This window comes from Halichoeres trimaculatus, unplaced genomic scaffold, assembly GCF_033239565.1.
Source record: "Halichoeres trimaculatus isolate MK-OKI-2021-1 unplaced genomic scaffold, fHalTri1.1 fHalTri1_scaffold_2, whole genome shotgun sequence".
Classification (NCBI taxonomy): Eukaryota; Metazoa; Chordata; class Actinopteri; order Labriformes; family Labridae; genus Halichoeres; species Halichoeres trimaculatus.
Genome location: NW_027437180.1, coordinates 30,183,429 through 30,204,800, shown reverse-complemented (window position 1 = coordinate 30,204,800; position 21,372 = coordinate 30,183,429). Strand labels below are relative to the sequence as shown.

General features: G+C 41.4%; 1 protein-coding gene across 6 annotated transcripts in view; it reads left to right on the top strand.

Annotated features, from left to right (window-relative positions):
* rbm47 (RNA binding motif protein 47) overlaps positions 1-21,304 on the top strand; it is a 31,895-nt gene extending 10,591 nt beyond the window's left edge. For 3 of the 6 annotated variants that reach the window (XM_074694129.1, XM_074694137.1, XM_074694122.1), the window contains 6 exons: positions 12,906-13,772; positions 13,862-14,189; positions 14,621-14,644; positions 15,107-15,316; positions 17,170-17,369; positions 18,309-21,304. In XM_074694129.1, coding sequence (XP_074550230.1) covers positions 12,936-13,772; positions 13,862-14,189; positions 14,621-14,644; positions 15,107-15,316; positions 17,170-17,369; positions 18,309-18,560 — 1,851 coding nt within the window. In that variant the 5' untranslated portion in view covers positions 12,906-12,935 and the 3' untranslated portion in view covers positions 18,561-21,304. The remainder of the gene's footprint in view (positions 1-12,905; positions 13,773-13,861; positions 14,190-14,620; positions 14,645-15,106; positions 15,317-17,169; positions 17,370-18,308) is intronic. The other 3 variants (XM_074694145.1, XM_074694162.1, XM_074694153.1) reach the window with 3 other exon arrangements.
* Positions 21,305-21,372: the final 68 nt, after the last annotated feature.

Here is a 21,372-nt window from a genome sequence, read left to right as displayed (position 1 = left end):
CATATCAGACAGTTCAGACAGTTCCCACATGTCTGTCTGTCTCTGTGAGCATCGAGCTGATGGCCATCTTTAACAGGTTCTGCTGTCCTAGTTGCATGGCACTCACCATGACTTTATCACTGTTCAGCCTGCTATCTGCAGTGCAAGTTGTGTAGAAATCATGTGATCACAGGTGTTGAGAAACCAAACCAAGCTGAGGTGCACACAGTTGCAGTTCCTGGAGTGGCCACTAAAGGCTGTCTTCAAAAATCCAGGAATGTTCCTTACATCTATTTCAAAATGCATGTTCTTAATGTCATTATATCTGAATAATGAGAGTCGTATTTGTCTTCCTTATTCCTAATGCTGTGATATTTTCTACGGGTGAAGTCTGTTTGGCATAGTGTCTTCTGATCTCTCCCAGCTATTGGTAATTACACATTAGTTCCAGGAGTGAGGGTTTAAGCATCACACATTATCCCTTGTAACACCATAATAACACAGCATGATTAGAGCTGCAGGCTGGAAGGTAAAAAGAGCAACTTTATCAACTTGCTTACTGTACAAATTTTCCCTGAGTCCCCATTTCACAACTTTTTCTTCCTGTGTTCTCCTTATGTTTAGAAAACTTCCTGGAGATATTTTGAGTTTTTAACCACGGGAAACTTTCAATGTACGTGATATTAAGCTGTATAAATGAGCTTGTCTTCACTTGTCTTGAAACCTGTGAGCAGATAATAAAGTAATCCTGGTCCTTGAATCACACTTTCCCCCCACCTTTGAAAAAAGTTTATGGCTGATTCGGCCTTAACCCTAACCTTATTACACTCTGAGAGAGATTTCTCCATCCCTAAACTTTGAACTGGCTATCTACACACACACACACACACACACACACACACACACACACACACACACACACACACACACACACACACACACACACACACACACACACACACACACACACACACACACACACACACACGCCAAATAAGCAAGAATCAGTGATTGCATGTTTGTCATTAACAGAGTCATTGGTTAATGTGTCACTTGGACAATAGCTATGGCGGACAAACACAAACACACACACTTGTGCTGTAGAAGAATGACACCTCATCAGATAAGCTCATACAGGCCCCGTTCTTTTTTAGGGTTGTTTGAGGTTATAAACTCTTTCACACTTTAGTGTGTATGTGGTGTGGTCTCCTTCCTTCTCTCTTTGTGTTTCTGACAAATATGACTGGAATGTGACAGCTTTAGTCTCGATTGTGTTTTCGTTATCCCTGCTGATTGACTCACAATTCATACCTGAAAAACCTAAAGAAAAAGGTTTTGGGTTCTTTTCTGTAGTTTTAAGTAAGTCATCATCGATCATTCTGGTTTCAGGCCTCGTTCAAGCCTGGCTTGATCAGAGGATGTTTGTTAGCACGCTGTTGTGAAACCATCAATGTGTAATAGGCTCGTTAACTGGGGCAAACTTCTTTGATCTTGAGACAGAAAACAAGAAAGAGTTGAGCAGAGTTGTAAAATTCTATTTTCATTTACATTTGTTGTTTTCCCACTGAAAATCCTGCAACGATGAAATTTAACCCATCAAAGTCTGGTTTATCCTTGAAGGCTCTTTGGCAGTAATCTGACCTACTGTGATTTACATGTCCTTACACAGCACTGTTTGGGTTATTACAAGTCCATAGTGACCTGCATTTTTTCTCTTTGCTTTTATTTCTGAAGATGCAAAGAAAGAAATTAGATTAATAACATAATGTTCAAAGTTATTATGGATATAAAGTAACAATACTGGATGTTCATTCTAAACAATACAAGTTTTGAACCCCTACAATGATGTAGAGATCCCTGAATCTGACTGTAAACTGCTGAAAATGGGCTGCTTTTAAAGTAGCACAAGATCTTCATGAGTTTATCCCAAGACTTGCTTAAGTAATAAGGTCATCACGTAAGGGTATCCTAACTGGTTCACGACACTTTGGAGGGGTCTTAGGGGCCATTTACACGACAACAGTTGTAGGGTGAAACGCAAAAGTTTTGTTGCGTTTCAGCCTCGTGTTTACATGGAGACAGCGTTTCAGCCGACCTAAAACGCAAACTTTTGGAAACAGCCTCCAGAGTGGGATTTTTCTGAAAAGCTCCCAACAACGTTGCCGTGTAAACAGTAAGCCTGCGTTTTCAGTGGAAACGCTGACATCACACTCTCCCTTGCGCGCGCATACAACAGGACAACACTACCGTTGTTACAATCATCACGAACTACCTTGTTGTGCTTGTACTGCTGAATCTGCTGAATCTGCTGACTGTCTTTCAACAAAATATGCATCTTTTGCTCCACTTTTTAACTTAGTATTCCCCAATACACCAGATGACTGGCTTAACTCTACTTCGGTGGTGATCTCCCAAAAGTGACTTCTGGACAAGACAGTTATAGCACCACCTACAGGCCTGGCATGCTTACTACAGCGTTTTCAGTCCATCAGACTTTCCGTGTAAACGCAGGTTTTTTTTTTACTGCATTTGAACGTTTTCAGATGAAACGTTGTCGTGTAAACGGGGCCTTAAACATCAAGGCCTGCCCAAAGCTCTGCTCCTGACAGGCCTCCAGAGGGCTAGCCAATCACAAGGAAGGAGGTCTGTGGGGCAGGGAGCATTAAAGAGACGGGACCTTAACCAACACACTAAAATAAGGGTTGTCTAAAACATCATAGTGATATAAAAAAGATATTTTGAGATGTGAATTATGTAGCAGAGGGACAGTGTAAAGTCTTAAAAAAACAACACCCCATCAGTGAAGGAGCTTCTTGAGAAGTCATTGTCCTTAATGAAATGTCTGCTCCAAGATTTGTAAAAACTTCACATGCAAATGTGAGACTCTGTGATGATTAGAAATGATAGAATTAATATTTTGGTTAAAAACTCAAAAATCTTGCTCTCTCTTGCAGTTCAGGGTTTAGGAACATGAGTCTTAATGGGACAGCTATCACGCTACATGTTGCTAGCTGCTCATTCCTGGTTCATCCACTCATGTAGCAATTTCCCTCCCACTTCTCTCCCTGTCAGTTCATTCGTAGTGTGTTTAACAGAACATGTTGTGTAAACACTTGTGTGGTCACCACAAATCAACAAGTTGGTCCTTCATTTCTGACATCCAACAAACTTTACGCCTTATGTTTGCTATCCTTGCCTTGGTGGTGTTTGTTGTGCTTCCCTCTTCAATCAACTTGCTAACTATTGGCTGTTGTTTCCTTCCACGCTACAACCCATGGAGGTGGAAATTCTTGAAATTTAAATTTGGCGACAAAGAGAAGTGAGCTTTTAGGCGCATGACACATCAAATACTGTATTTCTTCCACACACACTCATGACTTTTCCCTCTGTGTGGTCAATCATCACCTTCTGTCACACCCTCTGCTCTGTTATCCTTTACCCTCTCCTTTGTCTTATTCCTTATCAGCTGAGAGAGGGATTGAAGGAGGAAGAGAAGGTGGTGCTGAGGGGGGTTACCTGTTCCTTAGTGGCCCCACCTCTCTTTCTCTCTCTGGCAAATGACAATGAGTAAACACAGAACCACCTTTGCTTACCTCCACACTCAAACAGTCACACACACACACACACACAGGCAGGTAGGTAAGGAGACTCTTGCTGCTGTAGCCTGTCACAGTCAGAGGAGAGCGAAGGTTCAGATAGGAGTGAATGTTCAAAGTGACTTGAGGAGGCCAGAAAAAGCATCGGCTGCATCTTCTCGGCCTGCTCGCCAGAGTCTGCGCTCCCCGGTTTGGGACACAGGTACAGTGTAAATGTCAAACCCCATGTGTGTTTGTGTCTTTTCACAGGTCTTAGCTTGGTCTCCTTAAATACACATCATGTCTGCATGTTGTTGTTGATTTATCTGTCATTGAAATATAATTTTTGCATCCTTAAAGTTCCAGTTTTTAGCTTTGTGGCTCCAGATTCTCTGTCTCCACTTCATCTAAACAGCTGCCCTCAGCACCGTTAATGACTTCAAGTTGTAAACACATCAAAGACTCTTGAGTAAGGCAGCACTTGTCTTGATTTGAAACTTCTCCTGGTAGTTAATGGATCATTTGTGTTGAATGAAACTGTGAAACAGGGAAGTTTGATCCACTCAGAGACAAAATGATGGAAACAGACAACAAAAGGCACTTAAACCAATCAGTGATTGGAATGGAGATCAAGATGTCCTCACAATGAAACCAGCGAAACCAGTGGAGTGGCATGGCACTGAGTGAGCGTGTGTGTGTGTGTGTGTGTGTGTGTGTGTGTGTGTGTGTGTGTGTGTGTGTGTGTGTGTGTGTGTGTGTGTGTGTGTGTGTGTGTGTGTGTGTGTGTGTGTTAAGGGTGGGGGATCAAAAAATGCTTCACTGACTTAATGGCAGGGCTGGTGTTATAGCCTACAGACTTCCGGGTTATACATCATATAATCTGTGGACTTTTACCCCTGTTAGGTGAGCTGTTTGTTGTGTGTGTGTGTGTGTGTGTGTGTGTGTGTGTGTGTGTGTGTGTGTGTGTGTGTGTGTGTGTGTGTGTGTGTGTGTGTGTGTGTGTGTGTGTGTGTGTGTGTGTGTACTTTTCTGTGACAGATCTAGAGATAATTATCATGTTTGAGTTGCTATCATACATTTAAAGGCAAAATGAGCAGTAAAAATAGACCAGATTTAACCATTTTTAGCACCTGTGCTGGTTTAAGTCAAAACAAACCTATTTTGTTGACAGAAATGTTGTTTCATTTACAAGTTTTTGCAATTGTTCCATCTTAGAAGTCTGACACAGGTTTCTCGAGACCGTGTTTGCCGACAGGGAGGGCCGTTGTTTGATTATAAAAGTGTGCATGAAGGTTAACTCCTCTGTAAGCTCGTGCAGTTTGAAGGATGCTGGGAAACATAGATGAGTCATTGATTTCTCCATGTTCTCCTCAGCCTTAAATCTTGCTCATTTCTCTTCACACACACTGAGGAGGTCACCAAAGCCCCTATCACGAGTGTGTGACACTGTCAACATCAGTAGTAACTGTCTGAAACAATGTCTGCCATGGCCTTGAACAGGCTAGCTGATTAGCATGAGGAATGTGTTTGCCAAGGGAAGAAAAGCCCCTTTCAGCTAACATTAAAGCTAACGCTAACGCTAAAGCAGCTCTCATGATAAGTAGAGGCTGTGGCTGTGAGATGGGACGTACTGTACGCTGCACTGTTCAAGCTGACGTCTCTACCATGTCATTATTCAGGCTGGTCAGTGCTATTATTGAGTCAAAAAGAGACAGAGAGGTCAGAGACTCATCGTTTAGGAGGGTTTAAGCCTAATGCCATGTTTTCAACGGACAAATGTGAGGATCCTGAAGGCAGGGGGGCTCTCGGAGTAAATGAGCTGGAATCATCCCTCTGTGGAGGAGTTGAAGGCAGTCACTTACGCTCTCCTGATGACCTGAAATTCTCCAGGCCAGTTTCACTGTGAAGGACTTTTCAGCTCTGTGGGAGGCCTATTTGCTAGCCCCATTTGCTCCTCTACATCTGGTCTTTCCCTCCTCTAACCTCCCGACACACTTTCTCCCTTTATTTCAACCCCCCCCCCTCTCCAGCTTGCCCTCCTCTCTACACCTTCCTTGTCCTCCTCTCTGCCTCCCTGCCTGCCGTCTCCTTTGAGCTTGAGTGAATCAGAGGAATGAGGGTGACAGGTACATGGATGGAGAGAGGAGGGGAAGAGGGAGGCAGAAGGCAAAAAACAGGGTCACAAAATTGGAAAAGATTGATTTTATCCTAATGAAAAGATAAAAATGTCAGAAAAATGAGAGACATAACCATTCTGTTGCAGTTTTGGTTATCTTGTTGAAATGGTTTCATAAACATAGCACAAAAAGCTTATTCCCTTTTTATATTGTGCCACATTTGTAAGGAAAAAGCATTTCTGGATGAGCAGCAGAGATGGGTTGAAAAATGTGTCATTGTTGCTCTGCCAATGCCAACTTTGATAAGGCAAGCTGCGAGTTGATGGTCTAAGTAGAGGAAATCTTATCTGAATAAGAAAAAAGAGCATGTTTCAGCATATTAAAAGGCAATTAGTGGCATTTTAAAAACAATTTTGACAACATGTGAAAGGTTATTTAATGTGTGATATCTGCACTATCATGTACTGTCACATGAATGTAAATGAAAGAAGAAGATATCCAAAGACAGTTCCTTTGATTGTGACATAGCCTTCTTTTATCATGCTGTAGTCAGCGCACTGACAGTCGAGCTGTGAACCACAGTGTGAGGACATCATGTGTGCTGAGGGGTCGACTACAGTTCTCACTTCTGCTCTCTCAGGTTCAAGGTTTCACTTTGGGATGTGGTCACTTTTTGCTGCTAAGTCCTAACAGTTATGTGCGCTAAAGGACACTGAAACGTACTTTTCCTTGTGACTGTTAGGGCTATTAGAAGTCAAAGTTTTCCCATGTCTGGCTTTTTATGCTTAATGCTGAGTATATCATTCAGGAAATTGTTGCACACTGACACTGTGAAACAACAAAAATACTCTGAGGTACTATGGAAAACCTTGGAAAAATGAGTGATTTCAGCAGTTTGTTGGATTCGTCTGAGGATAAAACACTACAAAGCTGAAATGTACACTAGATTATTTCATCTACTGACAAACCACTTTTTGACTTGTGTGGATGACTTGTAGTAATGGACGGCAGTCACAAAGACTCTGATTACCAGCAAAACTTTATGGCTGACATTATTCTGCTTGTCTGCATGTTTTGTCTGTGTGGCAGATACCGTTACGAGGTGTTTGCATTGGGTGTGTGTGTGTGTGTGTGTGTGTGTGTGTCTGCCCTGTTTGAGACCCTGACCCTCATGCGAAGCAGTTTTCCTCTGTAATTTGAGTACTTGTGATGTGGAGATACATAAAGCATGATTTACTGTTTTCAGATCACACTTCACTTATGACTTCTTGTTGTTTAGAAACTCACATGTTCACACTGTCAGACTCCCTGTTTCTTTGTATCATAAATATGGGCACTGCAGCTGAAACACTTTGATTGAAGTAAATGATATTAATCCAGCAGTGGAAAGTAGTCCCCAAAATACGCCCAACTTCTAGGTACTTAAACAAGGCTTTCTGGAAACAAATGTAAAAGCATTTGTTGATTAAAAAAAAGTACAACACTAGCAGAACCCTTGTTATTTAGCACTTTTTCAACTTGCCATCCATAGAACAGGATTAAACCTGAACGTGTTTATGTTTCGTCTGTGAAGTTTTGCACCCGACAAATGATTTAAAAATGGCGTACAATGATTAAAGGGCGACAAACAGTAAATGTTTTCCCGTCTCACATTTTTCGTGTTGGGTTCAACGGTTAACCGTTGACCTGATGGTGCTGCTGCGCGGTCACCAGAACACCTGACCCCGCTGACCTGTCTGAAGTCTATCTGACTTCTGATTGGCTCTCACTGATGACTGACGGTTAATCTTTGAGTGAGATTGAACCTCTGGCAAAGAGTTGTTACTGATCTATGATGTGTTCTTGGCACAAGTGGCAAAATGATTCGGCAGATCCTCACACCTTCACGTACATATTTTAACTCCCACATATTTACAGACACGCCTTTATCGGTTATAAGTATGGGATTAAGCAGTTACTAATTCAGGGCAATTATTTTGCAAGTTTTGTAATGACTGCTTAATTTTTATAAGCAGGTACTCCATCAATCAGTCAGTTCAGCTCTGCGTCTCTATCGCACATACTTTCAGCTCCCCTCTCATTCATTCTTAAGTCTTTATGCTAAAAGAGCTCTCCCTCTGCTGTTTACTCAGTCGTTAAGGAGTGGGACTGGTTTCAATAGCAGCTGAAACTCAACGCACTGTTGACCACACACTGTGACTTTCATCTCTCTCTCCCTTTCACCCCATCTGCTCTCTGTCCCTCACTCCCTCTTTCTCCCTCCTTTCAGAGCACTCGGGGCACTTTCCGAGACTGAAACCTTCTTAGAAACGATCTCCTCTCGTCTGGCTGTGGTTTCTCTCTCTCTGTCTGCTCTCTTGACTGCCCAGGGAGGTGTGCGATGTTTGCTCAAGTTAAGCTGTGCTAGGAACATGTTCTCCACTGTCAGGCGCACAAAAAAAAAAAAAAAAAAAAAAAACTGTGCGCATGCTTGGCCACACTCAACACACTTCGACTCTTGCAGTCTTGTGCTGACATGACATAAATCACTCTTGTGGTAGCTTCCAGGAAGACTTTCCTAAAGACAACAGCATGAGGAAGTTTTTCAGACCCCAGCTTCAACCTCTCCTGACTTGTTGTTTTTTTATACTGTTTCTGCATCTCTAAGCAGAAAATGAGACAACCCACAAAACTACATGTCCCACAAGCCTTCTAATCTGTTATCGGCTGTTTTCATTAGTCATGGGATGAGGGTTTGTAGATTTGTGTTACACCTGCTCTGGTGTCCATTTATCAGTGTTCTGAGAAGTATTTTGATCATTAATGTACCAGATCTTTTGTGAAACAGTTCAACTGCTGTTTGTACCTGAAATACTAGAAAGGGAAGTATCCAAAAAGCAGATAGTGTGTCCCCTGCTGTCTTAAATTCAGTAGCGTTTTAGATTTAGTCATTGTCTGATTCCTCTATTTTTATTTTTTTATTTTTTTTTACCTTTACACTTTTAATCTAGTATTAGTCACTTGACATAAATATCATAAACCTACTTGATCAGAGTTTTTATCATTAGTAAATTATTTCAACTAGTTATTGTCCCATATTTGGCTGAATGAAGAATATTTATCTTCTTAATTATCATTATTAACTAAAATTATTAATAGATCTACATGATGTCAAACTTGTTTTCAACACAAGGGGTCTGTCTCCTCACAGGATCACAAAAATTCATGAGGGGAGCTCAGGTGATGTGGTTTTCATCCGTGCAATTTCTTTCAAATTCTTAAGAGTTTTCCTTCCATGAGCCACAAAGTGTAAACACAAAAATCCAGGAAACTTAAAGGAGAAAATTTCTGTTTCCTGGAGGTACTGACAACTCAGAAACCTTTGGCACGTGACGCGACAGCAACACACTTTCCAGCAAGAGTTCACGTTAGTTCAAAGGAGGAAAAGAATGGTTTAGTAAGGCCATGATGTATAGTGAGTGGGTGAATGGATCCTGACTTGATGAGCATTTGTTAATCTGACACTTTTTGTCTTTTTTTCTTGTTTCTGGGCATTGATGAGACTTCAGCTTCTCATCAGGAGTCTGGGACTTGAGGGGTTAGCTTTGTGGATAAATCTTGCACACTCTGTTATGTGACTTTAGACCTTGAAGCTGTTACAAAGTATTGACCAATCAGATAAAAACAACTGTGTTATATATATATATATATATATATATATATATATATATATATATATATATATATATATATATATATATATATATATATATATATATATTTAAATATATCTTATCTTTTTTCCAAACTGCAAGCCCTCAACTATGAAAAATATATAAAAACATTGACCAAACAGGACAAGAAATAACTTAAAAAACCTCAAATGTTTGCTCTTATTATAGTGTTGGAGTAAAATTTAAAAACTTCCTGCTATGATTCTTAAAGGACCCACCCAGGACACACACATGCACACATCCAAACATACATTAACCTAAAGTACTTGTTTAAGCTCCACCTTCCTCAACTCTCATGCTTGCAGCCTTGGCTCAGTGTATGTGTGTGTTCTCAGTAAATGTGTGTGTGCTCAGTGAGTGTGTGTGTATGTGCAGAGAAGGCCGGCCTCTGCACTCAGTGCCCTGCTGTACCTGTCTCTCATGGAGGTGGAGTAACACTCCCAGAGCAGGCGGCCAAGCAGCAAAGCACTGTGAAGCAACAGGGGTAGCTATCCTCCCATCTCTGCTTCTCCTTCCTCTTCTCCTCTTCACCAAACATCCCATCTGTTCTGATATCCTGCGCAGGATCACTGCTCCCTCTCACTTCCCCCTCTCTGTCTATTTCTTCCTTTTACAATGACAAGGTTTTATAACTTAATTTTCAGTATTTACATCAGAGAACTTAAAAGCCAAGCTTGAATACTTTATGCATGACTCAGCTGATGTAACGGTGTGTGTGTGAGTTCTGTGTGGGAACAGCAGGATTTGGGTGTTTGTAAGCACTGTTGTTTCAGTGATCCTCTTCTGCTGCCTTGTGACCCTGTTGTTAGGGGCTGCTTGGTCAAAGCTGTGAGTCGATCGCCTCCACGTGTCCACGTGTGTGTGTGTGTGTGTACGGCTAAGATGGCGGCATCCTAAGGCCTGTTTTCTTCAGAGCACTGGATCAGTGTCAGTCAGGATAGAACACCAAACTAAGGGCTGCATTGTTTCCTACACACTTTGGTTTACTTTGTTTCTTAATCTACAAAAATAAGGAGCCAAAGAGAGGTTTGTCAGCTCACAAACTTGTGAATAAAAGCTCTGAGGAAAACAAGTCAGCAGTGTAGATTTAATGTCATTGGGTGTTGTTTTTCTTTGTCACCAACTTTTTTGCTTTTTCATTTTCTGGAGAAAGAGTCTTCTGGGATTGTTTGTTCATGAGGGAAGACTGTAAACACATCTGTGTCTGATCATAAAGCATTTCAGTCCTCAATAAGCTGCTGTTAATAGGTAGAGAATCAGGTGCTTCTATCAATCATAAACACAATGTAATGGGTAATCTCCTCGGCTGTGACTGGAACACTTTAACCCGGCCGGTCGGCTCTGCTGCTACCAATAAAATTCTTGCTTCCTTTGCAGAGTGCAGGCGAGCCAGCTCTTCCCTCCTGTGCGTAGTTCATAACCTTTGACCAGGTGAACTCAGAGTCTAAGCTCTGCACGTCTGCTGTGATTATGTTTTACCTAATAGCTGCTCAGTGTTCCTGTTGCCCTGCTGGACAGAGGTAAAATCAGGATTGAAGAAACACAGAAGGAATCACAGTTTTGATGCGGTCTCTGTAAATCTCTTTGCCTCCTGTGAGTCCAGGCTGTGATTTGTGTCCATCCTGGTTAATCATTTACCTGTTTCTGCCTCAGTTTTACTGCTCGCTCTTTCTCTCACACACACAACACACACAAATGCAATGTTCAACCAGCTTTCATTCTCTAAATTTGTTATTTCTGTTTCTCTCGTTGTTGAAACACGTGAGGTGCTTTTTTTTTTTCATTTGCACACCGCCTGCTCTTGTTTTTGCTGAAAGAAAGACTTCAACATGCAAGTTTCACTTGTAAAATTTTAAGTGCTCTGATTTCCTGAGTGTCCCCTCCAAAAAGGGAGACCTCAGCACAAGCGTGATCAACACTGAGGAAGTTTGGAGAGTCTCCAAGTGGTTGAAAGCAGGAAATAAGTTACCCCACACTGAGAAGGAAGGGTGAATTTTTCATATTTCAACACAAACACACAGACTAAATATCCCGTTTTGCTCTGGCTGCACAAGTGTTGACCTCACTGTGTCACGCAGCTTCTTTTTTATCACCAAACAGAACTCCCAAAGTGAATATTGTCCTCCATTTGTCATCAGCATAGCCAGATAAGCCCGGCCTGATAAGAGATGGAGTCATGTTAGCACTTCGCACAGAGGGAAGGAACAGAGGGAGGGCTTGTCGAGGAAAACAACACAGACAAGCGACTCAAAGGTTCTTTTAAGTCAGCTGGCTTGTAGGAAAACCTTGGAGGGCGTGTTTTATTTTCGAGAACCTTTGACAGATTTCCCAAAAGTTGATATATTTGTTCAACCCTGTGTCACGTTGACCTGTGTCAGCGTGCTGCAGCCATGTACTAAAGGATGCTAAGGGGGAAAACAACATCCTTTCTTTGGATGCTCTTAGTTTTTTTTTTTTTTAACCGTTCTCAACTATGGGTCAGCAGGTGTGTGTATGTGTGTGTGTGTTGGAGAGTCAGGTCAAGTCAAATGAGTGTGTGCTTTTCCATGGTTGCTTGGCTCGGTAGTGTTTCACCTTTGTTGACTGCTTCACCTATCTCCATCAAAGTCCAAGAAATCTTGTGACTCACACACACACACTGCATACCTATCTACCTTTTCAACCTAGAGTCTGTTTTTCACTCGCCCTATTTGCTTACATGATGTTCAATCCGACAAGTGTTTTGCTAGGGGTCTGCCGTGATTGGTGCCTCAGCCTTTTACGTTGTGTGGAGATTTGGGGATTTAGTTTGCTGTGGATTTTTCCGTTGTGAATGCAGCCAGTGTTGGAAAATAACAAAGTAAGAGGTTTACGCTCAGGAAGCTGATTTCTGATTGTTCTCTGTTCCTTTTATAGGGCTGCAGCCTTTAATGAAGTGGCACACACAAACACGCTAACACACACACAAACAAGAAGCTTAGTGCGCATGATGTATAAGTCTAACACCCTCTTGTGGCGAGTGTGTGTGCATATGATAGATGATTGAGTGAAGCATTTTGGTACTGAATGGAGTCAATGGGGTCATTTTTTACTCAAAATTCCTCATATAGCTTAACACACTCACCCACACACACACAGACACACACATAAGCGTCACGAGCATGTGACCCAGTCATACTCAGTGAACCTTGAGCTGGAGGTTTCAGGGTTTACAGCCCTCCATTCTCCCTGATAGGGGTCAGAGGTCAGCAAAGGATCTGAAGAACTCAACAAAACAGGGTTGTAAAACCACTGATAGGGAATAGGGAATGGTGCTCTGTGGATTTATAGATGCTGTATTTCCTATCTGCTCAGGTCACACAATACGCCGTGGTTAGCTTGTCAGGCACGTAATCTGGCATGAGATTGTTCCAGCAAATTGACGATCATTTGTGTTATTATTGCGTTATTTTTTTCCCTTCCGTCTTAAGTTTCCTAGTCTGTGTTAACTTGTGATTTATGCAACACTGAAATATTTCCTAAACTCTCTCTTTCCTCCTCAGGCCCACATCTGATTGGATGGTTTTGTCAGAATGACAGCCGAAGATCCTGCTTCTTCCTCAACCATGAGCAATAACGCCGCCCCCTCCAAACCCTCAAAGCCCCCTGGTGCCTCCCTCCACCCTCTCCATGGACAGATAAACATCCCCGATGGGGTTGCAGGTGCTCACAATGAGGCTGCTCTTGTGGCTCTCATGGAGCGCACTGGTTACGGTATGGTCCAGGAAAATGGTCAGCGTAAATACGGCCCCCCTCCTGGATGGAATGCTCAGTCTCCACCACGGGGATGTGAAATCTTTGTGGGCAAGATCCCACGGGACGTTTATGAGGATGAGCTGGTCCCGGTGTTTGAGTCCGTGGGACGCATCTATGAGATGCGGCTCATGATGGACTTTGATGGAAAGAACCGGGGATACGCTTTTGTTATGTACACAGAAAAACACGAGGCCAAGCGGGCTGTACGGGAGCTCAATAACTACGAAGTGCGCCCTGGGAGGCTTTTGGGGGTCTGCTCCTCTGTGGACAACTGCCGTCTTTTCATTGGTGGCATTCCCAAGACCAAAAAACGTGAAGAGATTCTGGAGGAAGTCTCCAAGGTGACAGAAGGGGTTCTAGATGTCATAGTTTATGCCAGCGCAGCAGACAAAATGAAGAATCGAGGCTTTGCCTTTGTTGAGTATGAGTCGCACCGTGCTGCCGCCATGGCTCGCAGGAAGCTGATGCCTGGACGCATCCAGCTTTGGGGCCACCAGATAGCAGTGGACTGGGCAGAACCAGAGATTGATGTGGATGAAGACGTTATGGAGACGGTAAAGATCCTCTATGTGAGGAATTTAATGATGGAGACCAGCGAGGAGACGATCAGACAGGTAGGACTGAGTCTTTACTTGAGAGTTTTGTTTGTGAAACGTTCACCGAACCAGTTACTGAATCCAACATCCTCATCCCTGTCAACCAGGTGTTCAGCCAGTGGAACCCTGGATGTGTCGAACGTGTGAAGAAAATCCGCGACTATGCCTTCGTCCACTTTACCTCCCGGGATGATGCCGTCATGGCCATGGACCACCTCAATGGAACAGAAGTGGAGGGATCCTGCATCGAGGTGACCCTTGCCAAGCCAGTTGACAAAGAGCAATACTCACGCCAGAAGGCCTCTAAGGGGGCTTCTGCCACCCCTGAGGCCACTCAGCAGAACTACGTTTACCAGTGTGACCCTTACACATTGGCCTACTATGGTTACCCCTACAACACCCTCATTGGACCCAACAGAGATTACTTCGTCAAAGGTAAGGACACATTTTTTTTCATTTAGTTCTAGAGATGGTCAATTTGAAAGAGTTTCTCTGACAGACAGCTACTTTTGTAGATTTTGGTCACTGTTTAAATCCTTTGACCAATGCACTGCTAAAGATCTCGTTTGTAAATCCAAAAGCTACATAGACATCTGTTTTGTTTTAAATGGTCATGATGACTAGAATGATAACGATCAAATCAGATGACTGCTATTTCATTATGAAACATTTGAAATTCTTAAACTGATGATGGTTTTGTGGATGGAAATCAGTAAGTTTTTAAGAGCCAAAGACGAAACAAGGTGATGGACCAATGAATGCTAATCCCGTTACCTTTGATGATTGATTACTTTTGGTCTCTGGGTGGTAGCAGGAGAATCTATTTGACTTTCAACAATCATTGTGTTTTGGTTTTCTCTCCAAAGGATCCCCAATGATACAGAACAATGGTAATCTCTTACATCCTTATTCCTACTTATTCCTTCAATAAACAATGAGCTTCTTTGCCATGTGACAAACTATACATTTTCTAACACCATCCTTTTCCTGCTGTGCTGTCAACTCCCATTTCATGCTGGGTTATCACAGAGATCAGGACAAAGCTGAGAGTCTGTAGGAAATCATGTCACAGCTCCTTGATCTCAGAGATTCAGATATGTGCCCAGGAAAGAGGCCCAAAGAGCTTAAAAACTACTGAATGTCGCCCCATAACCTCCAGTAGGAGTGGATTTTGCTTTAAGTGGAAGCTTAAGAACAACACTAGCCGTATTGGTCCCCGTGTTGAGAAGGAACTTCAATAAAAGTCATAAACCCATTGCAATTCCTCTGAATAACCCCAGTCAACCTTCAGTTCAAGTCGCCCCAGTTCGGCCCAACCACCAGTCATCATATTACTTCAATTGTATTTTAAGCAGGTACTGTGCGAGGTCGTGGTCGTGCCGCTGCAGGTAACCGTACCCCTGGACCACGTGGGTCATACCTGGGGGGTTATTCTGCCGGTCGTGGCATCTACAGCCGTTACCATGAAGGCAAGACCAAGCAGCCTGACAAGTCCTATGAGCTGATGCCCAGTCTGGAGCTCGCTGCCTCTGTCAACCCCGTTGGCATCAAACCTGGCACAAGTCAGTGAGATAGATTTATACATCCATGTCCTTGCCCATCTCCAAAGCCTTTACTAAACCTGCCTGCTCCTAATTTCTCTTTCCTGTCTGGTCTGAAGACCATTTAATGAATCAAGATGGTGGTTGTTGCTGGATGGTCATGCGCAGAAGGACTTTCTATTTACAGTGACAAATAACGACACAATTTACCCGTCCTTTCTAACATGACCAGAAGGAAACAGCCACGCTCCTCCCTTGTCCTTTCTCTATCCAAATTTTACTCACCTGATGTTCCGACCCAACGGTGCTGCACAGAAAAGAAAGCACTGAATTTGCCATTTTCATGTTTTTCTAGAAATCAGAGTGCTGGGTCAAGCATAAAATGATTTTTTGTGAGATTAAACCACACTTTACAGGGGGTGGATTTGCTTCACCTTGGCAAGATTAATGAAAGCCTTTGTGAGGAGTTTTTGACTGGTTACAAAACAGATTTAAATTAACAGTGATTACTGTACATGACCTACAAAAGCAAATGAAACAATCAACTGTAAGACTGACGATTTGGATCTTGTAGTTTTATATGATTGCTACAAAACTGTCGTTTTTTGTGATGTTTCCACAGTAAATAATCACAGTAAGCGATAAATTTGACTATTAAAATGAAGAAAACACTTCATTTTTGTGTACAGGATCAAATCTGCAAATTTAAAAGAGGTATCACTTTGTCCACAGGGGGCACCAAATATGACACAAACATAAGTTCCTCACGGGAGCTTTTAACTTCTCCCAAAACATATTTGAAAATGTTTGATTCTGTTTTATTTTCTTACAATTGTTTCTTTAAGAGTAAAAAATCTCACAAAATAATCTCTTTTTTTTATTCTTCTGGAATAGTCTTTTTTCTCTCTTCCATTTGTTGCAACAGTTGTTTAGTTTTCATTTGTTTGAAGAACGTTTTGGTTCAGACAAGACCTGAAATGTGACACTAAATATAAAAACACTCTTTTTTTATCTTCTTAATTCTAACATGTTGTGGTTACTCTGTTCTAATCCAAAGTGTAATACCAGTGTGAGGTAGGTCTGAGACCTGTCTTCGGATGGGGGAATAATAATTATTCTTTGATTGAAAATTTAATGACTTGTTTTCCTTTTGAGTAAGCAGAAGGAAATGATTTTGATACAAAAAGACAACAAGCAGAAGGCAAATAAATACAAGTTCTAGGAAGAGATAAAAACACTGGTATTATACTTTAATCTTGGCGTTGATTGTGAAACAAAACTCCACTAACCCTTCCAGATTGCTTTCTTATTTCATTTCATATTAAACTACATTCCCTTAGAAAAGAAACGTGTTTGTTGATCAGACGTCTGTGTTGTCTAGTTTCTGGACGAGTGACCCCAATCTGGACCTCAGTCTTAGCCCTACTCTGTGGAATCACAGGATCACCACCAAATTGAAAAGACTTTTGTCCATCTGAAACAATGACGGACGTTGTGTTCACTTTGTGCTGTTGTGTGTGTGTGTGCGCGTGTGTGTGCGGGTGTGTGTGTTTATGTGTCAGAGCATTGAGGTTAATCCCCTTTTGAGCACCATCGTAATCCAAATCACACCCCAATGCCAACTTTTGTCAGTAATTTACTTTCCTTTCTCTCCTCGGTTGTTTCTTGTAACATTTTCAGCCTCATTTATCTCCCTGCAACAACACTCATCTCTCCCTTCATAGATCTTCACATTTCAAAATTGCTTCCTTGTTCGAGCATGGGGTTCATGCATGTGCTTTTATTTCCCGTCCTCTTAAACAATGTCTTGACACACTCTCATGCCTTTAATCTCTGTTATCCGAGCTCTCACTCTTTTGTCTTTTTGCGTGCAGTGGCGTTGCCGGCCTTAGGTGGGCAGTACCCAGTGTTCAGTGCGGCTCCAGCAGCCAAGCTGATGGAGGAGGGAAAGGTGCACACGGTAGAGCACCTCATCAACCCTCTGGCCATGCAACACCCTGAGCACACCACCGCTTCTGCTGCTGCTGCTGCTGCCACAGTGCTGCCTGCAGTCTCCACCCCTCCACCATTCCAGGTGGGCATTATGACACTTGCAGTTTTTTACATACAAGCTGTTCTGAAGATGTTTTTATATCCAGCTTCATCTCATGACATATGGTTTAATCGTCATACTGTCGAACAATTTATGTACCAGACCTGCAGTCCTGTAACATTTTCAGTTTTGAAAACTAATTTTTGTTGCCAGTTAAATTTTGAAGAATATAATGACAGGTCAACATCACAGTGTCCACTTTGGAGTAGATATATATATATATATATATATATATATATATATATATATATAATACTTAATAATGATTGGGTGGAATATTTTGTTATGAAAACATCTCAACACATTGGTGTAAAGCAAAATACAGTTTGTATGTAGGGTCACTACAGTGTTGAGCAATTGAATCTAAAAAATACCCCTTCTCCTTTGGAGCCAATATGAGCTACTCTGATTGTCCGTTCTCAGCCATTAAAGAAACAGCAATGCAAAGCCTGTAGACTTAAAGCTCAAATTCTTTTAAAACAAAGAAATTCTGTCTTTGTTTGTGTGAAAATATGCTTTATTTCTTGTTTTTATATCTGATAATGGATCCTATACAGTGGTCCTTGAAACATTGCTAACCCAGTCATGTCTGGTTGTGACAAGTAAATTATTCTTGAGCAAGTGGCAGATTTTTAGCATGTATCAAGGTGTCATATACAGTTTGTGGTGATGATAACAGATAAAAGTCTGCTGGTATGAACCAAAGTCTGAAGTGTTTATACTGAATTAAACGTTCTGTATTTGTACTCTGGTGACTTTGTTCGGAAACTTTTAAGGTAAAAGCAACACACAACTAAAGCTTTCGCTGAATGAATGTACAATGAATGTACTGAATGTACTCTGAGCTGGTCAGTAAGGACAAGCTTTAGAAATAATCTTATTTACTATAATCCTCCTTCTCTTTTCTCTTCGTTTCCACAGGGCCGTCCAATTACTCCAGTCTATGCTATGGCCCATAACGTGCAGCGTATCCCAACAGCCGGCGCTCTGTATGGGGCCGGATATGTCCCCATTGCAAACTACGCCGCCAACACAGCAGCTCTAGCGGCGCTGCAGAAGAACGCAGCGGTGGCAGCTGCAGCATATGGGGGATACACAGGCTACGCAGTGCCGCAGGCTTTCCCTGCCACGGCCTTCCAGCTGCCCATTCACGATGTCTACCAGACGTATTGATGATAGGGTCAGACCACACGAAACAAAAAAATACCCCTGCATGTGACTGAACCACCACAGCTGCATATGTTTGTTTTATCATGCAGAAGCATCACTTGAACTATGAACATCCAAAAGACTGCAGAATTGTCATTTGAGTCCGATGCCTGTCCTTCCTCATGGCCTCCCAGAATCATGGACCTGAGGGGACCATGGGACAGTCTTCATCATGCAGCAGCTCTGTTTGTTAGCTGCACACCGAGGACAGTCCCTAAACAACAAGCATTATTTACAGTAATAACACTCACAACTCCAATCTATTCCTTTTTTTAGAGCATGTCTGACCCCTGCCACTTTGTTGCTATGGCAAAAGAGACACTGAAGGTACACTCAAGTATTTATGAAGAGAGGGTAAATAATTGCAGGTTTTATTCTATTTACACTTAATGTGTAAAAAAATGTCTTAAAAATGCACAAAAACTCAAAATTGAATCGAAGACAGTAAGAGTACAACTGGAAATAGCTACTGACAAGAGAGTAAACCACTGAAAACTGTTTTTGGATGTTCTGTTTTTTAGATTTTTTTTTTCAATGATAAATAGTATTTTAGCCAACGTGCTGTAGGTGATGCTGTCCGTCCATGCTGGTTGAATTTGTATGCTTCAAACACACCTGTTTGGTACTTTGTTTTGGTTTATTTAGTTTTATTTTCTTGTTTTAAATGAAGGTTTTAAGAGTTTTTTTCATTGGCATGTAAGTAGTTTGCTTTGTTTTTATGTCTCCTCTTTGAATTTTTGAGGACATTTATCTTGAAAAAAAAAAAAAAAAACTTTCCAACTTAAAGATGTTGTGACAGATTCTCTGGTGAACAAACACTAGAGGAAAAGAAACTGGAAAGCTTTTTTAGTGGTGAGTAACATGTTTTATGTAAAAACCTGATAGACAGCAACATCAGATGTGACCCATCCTGAGAAACTGCACCAACAGGGGGACGAAGACTGAACAGATGTTAGTTTTTTTTCTCATTTATGTATTTCTTTATTGTTTTTTTTTATATTTGAGGTGAACAAATATGGACAGAAATGAGAGATGTTTTTTTTTCTAAATGGACTTAAGCATCTTATTCTGCCATTGCCAACAGAGTCCTTAGACCTTAAGGCAACAAACACTCTCACACTCTCTGTGCCTGAATACAGTGCCTTACATCTGCAAACAGCATGTGCTACACCCTTCGTTCCACACTGTCTTTCCTCCTATAGTGAAGCCCCTGAGGTTGGCACATCAGAGCTTGCTCTGTGTATATTTCCAATGATCTGAATTTGTGGTATTACTGTATCGAAACAAGCAGGTTTCAGTCTTAAGGCTACCTCGCTCCTGAAGGCTCCTGCCGTAAAACACTCCATATGTTCTACTCCTCTTTATTTCTCTCCTTCAAACTGCTTGACCAAGGTGCACTTAAACATATTTATAAAAGGCAAGAGATTGTGACTTTCAGAAGTAGAAATATTAAATACTGAGTATGAATTTATGTGTGAACTTTCAGAGCCTGTGTGTGTTTGGATAAGGCATAAAACAAGAAGATAACCAGACAAATGTTTAGAAGGCACTTTTAAACTCTGCAGTGTGTTAGAAACAAATGTAATGTTGGACTGGAATTAACTGGAGCAATACCTCAAGCTGGAACATACAAGTAGTCATGCATGACACACAAACTGTGTATGCAACAACAGCCATCTTTATATCAGAGCATGCAAAAGATTTGTATTGCTAGTCTTGAGATTTTCAGTCATTTTTTAAACTCTTTCCGTCCTATCTCATCATATATTTGACTACACTCCCCATAAACTATGCAACAAACTCGACATGGATCGTTACCTAAATTTTGAGATCGCAAATGAATTCATAATTTAGTCATGGTCCAAAGATTCAAACAGAATGATCCACTTTTCTCCTAAAAAAAGTCTCATCCAACTCCATCTTCTACATTCAGCTGCTCCTCTCCACTCTGAAACTGGATTTGAGACAGAAAATAAACTGCTGATATCTGCTTTTATTATTTTCTTGTATGATGACAATGAGGATATATTTAATATATGCATTACATGTGTTGTCTATGAAGTGAGAAGAAAAGGTATAATATATTCTTAAACATATTACTTTTCTGTATTTACACCTTGTTTAGGGATAACTGTCAGAGTAACAAAAGTAGAAGACATGTTTTCTTTTTTTTTGCGCCAAAGTGTCCAATAGTTTTTAAAAGGTTATTGTGTTGTTGTTATGTGTAATATTTGGTTTGCTTTTTTGAACTGGATTTTGGTGTTATGAGTGGGGAATAAAATGGCTTTTTAACATATGAACAGCTAACTCTGAAACTGGCTCTTTCTCACAGCCGTAATGTGACGCTTTGAGCTGTTTGAGATGTATCTTTGCAGGTCAGTTTTGGTAAAGCTGTAAAACACCAAATTAAAAAGCCATCTGATCTTTGTGGCAGAAAACTGTTAAGTCCTGCCAACCACTCAGAACACCTGCTTTATTTTCTCTTGCATTTCACCCACACTGCAGCCTCTGGTGTCCGTAGTGTGGCGCTTTAAGCCTAGTTTAACATAGGTGTTACCATTTTAAACTCTTCCTAGTGTGCCTTATTGCCAAAATGTGCCCTTTGCTATGCCTTTGTAGACCAACACAGACTGTTTTCTATCTGAAGGTTTGTTTTTAAAAAAGCTTGTTTGGTATTGTTATATTTATAGTGATAAGTAGATAAATAAAGCATTTTCAAAAGGAGTTGATGTTGTCATTTATTACAGGTGTTGACTTCAAATTATTCACCCTTGGC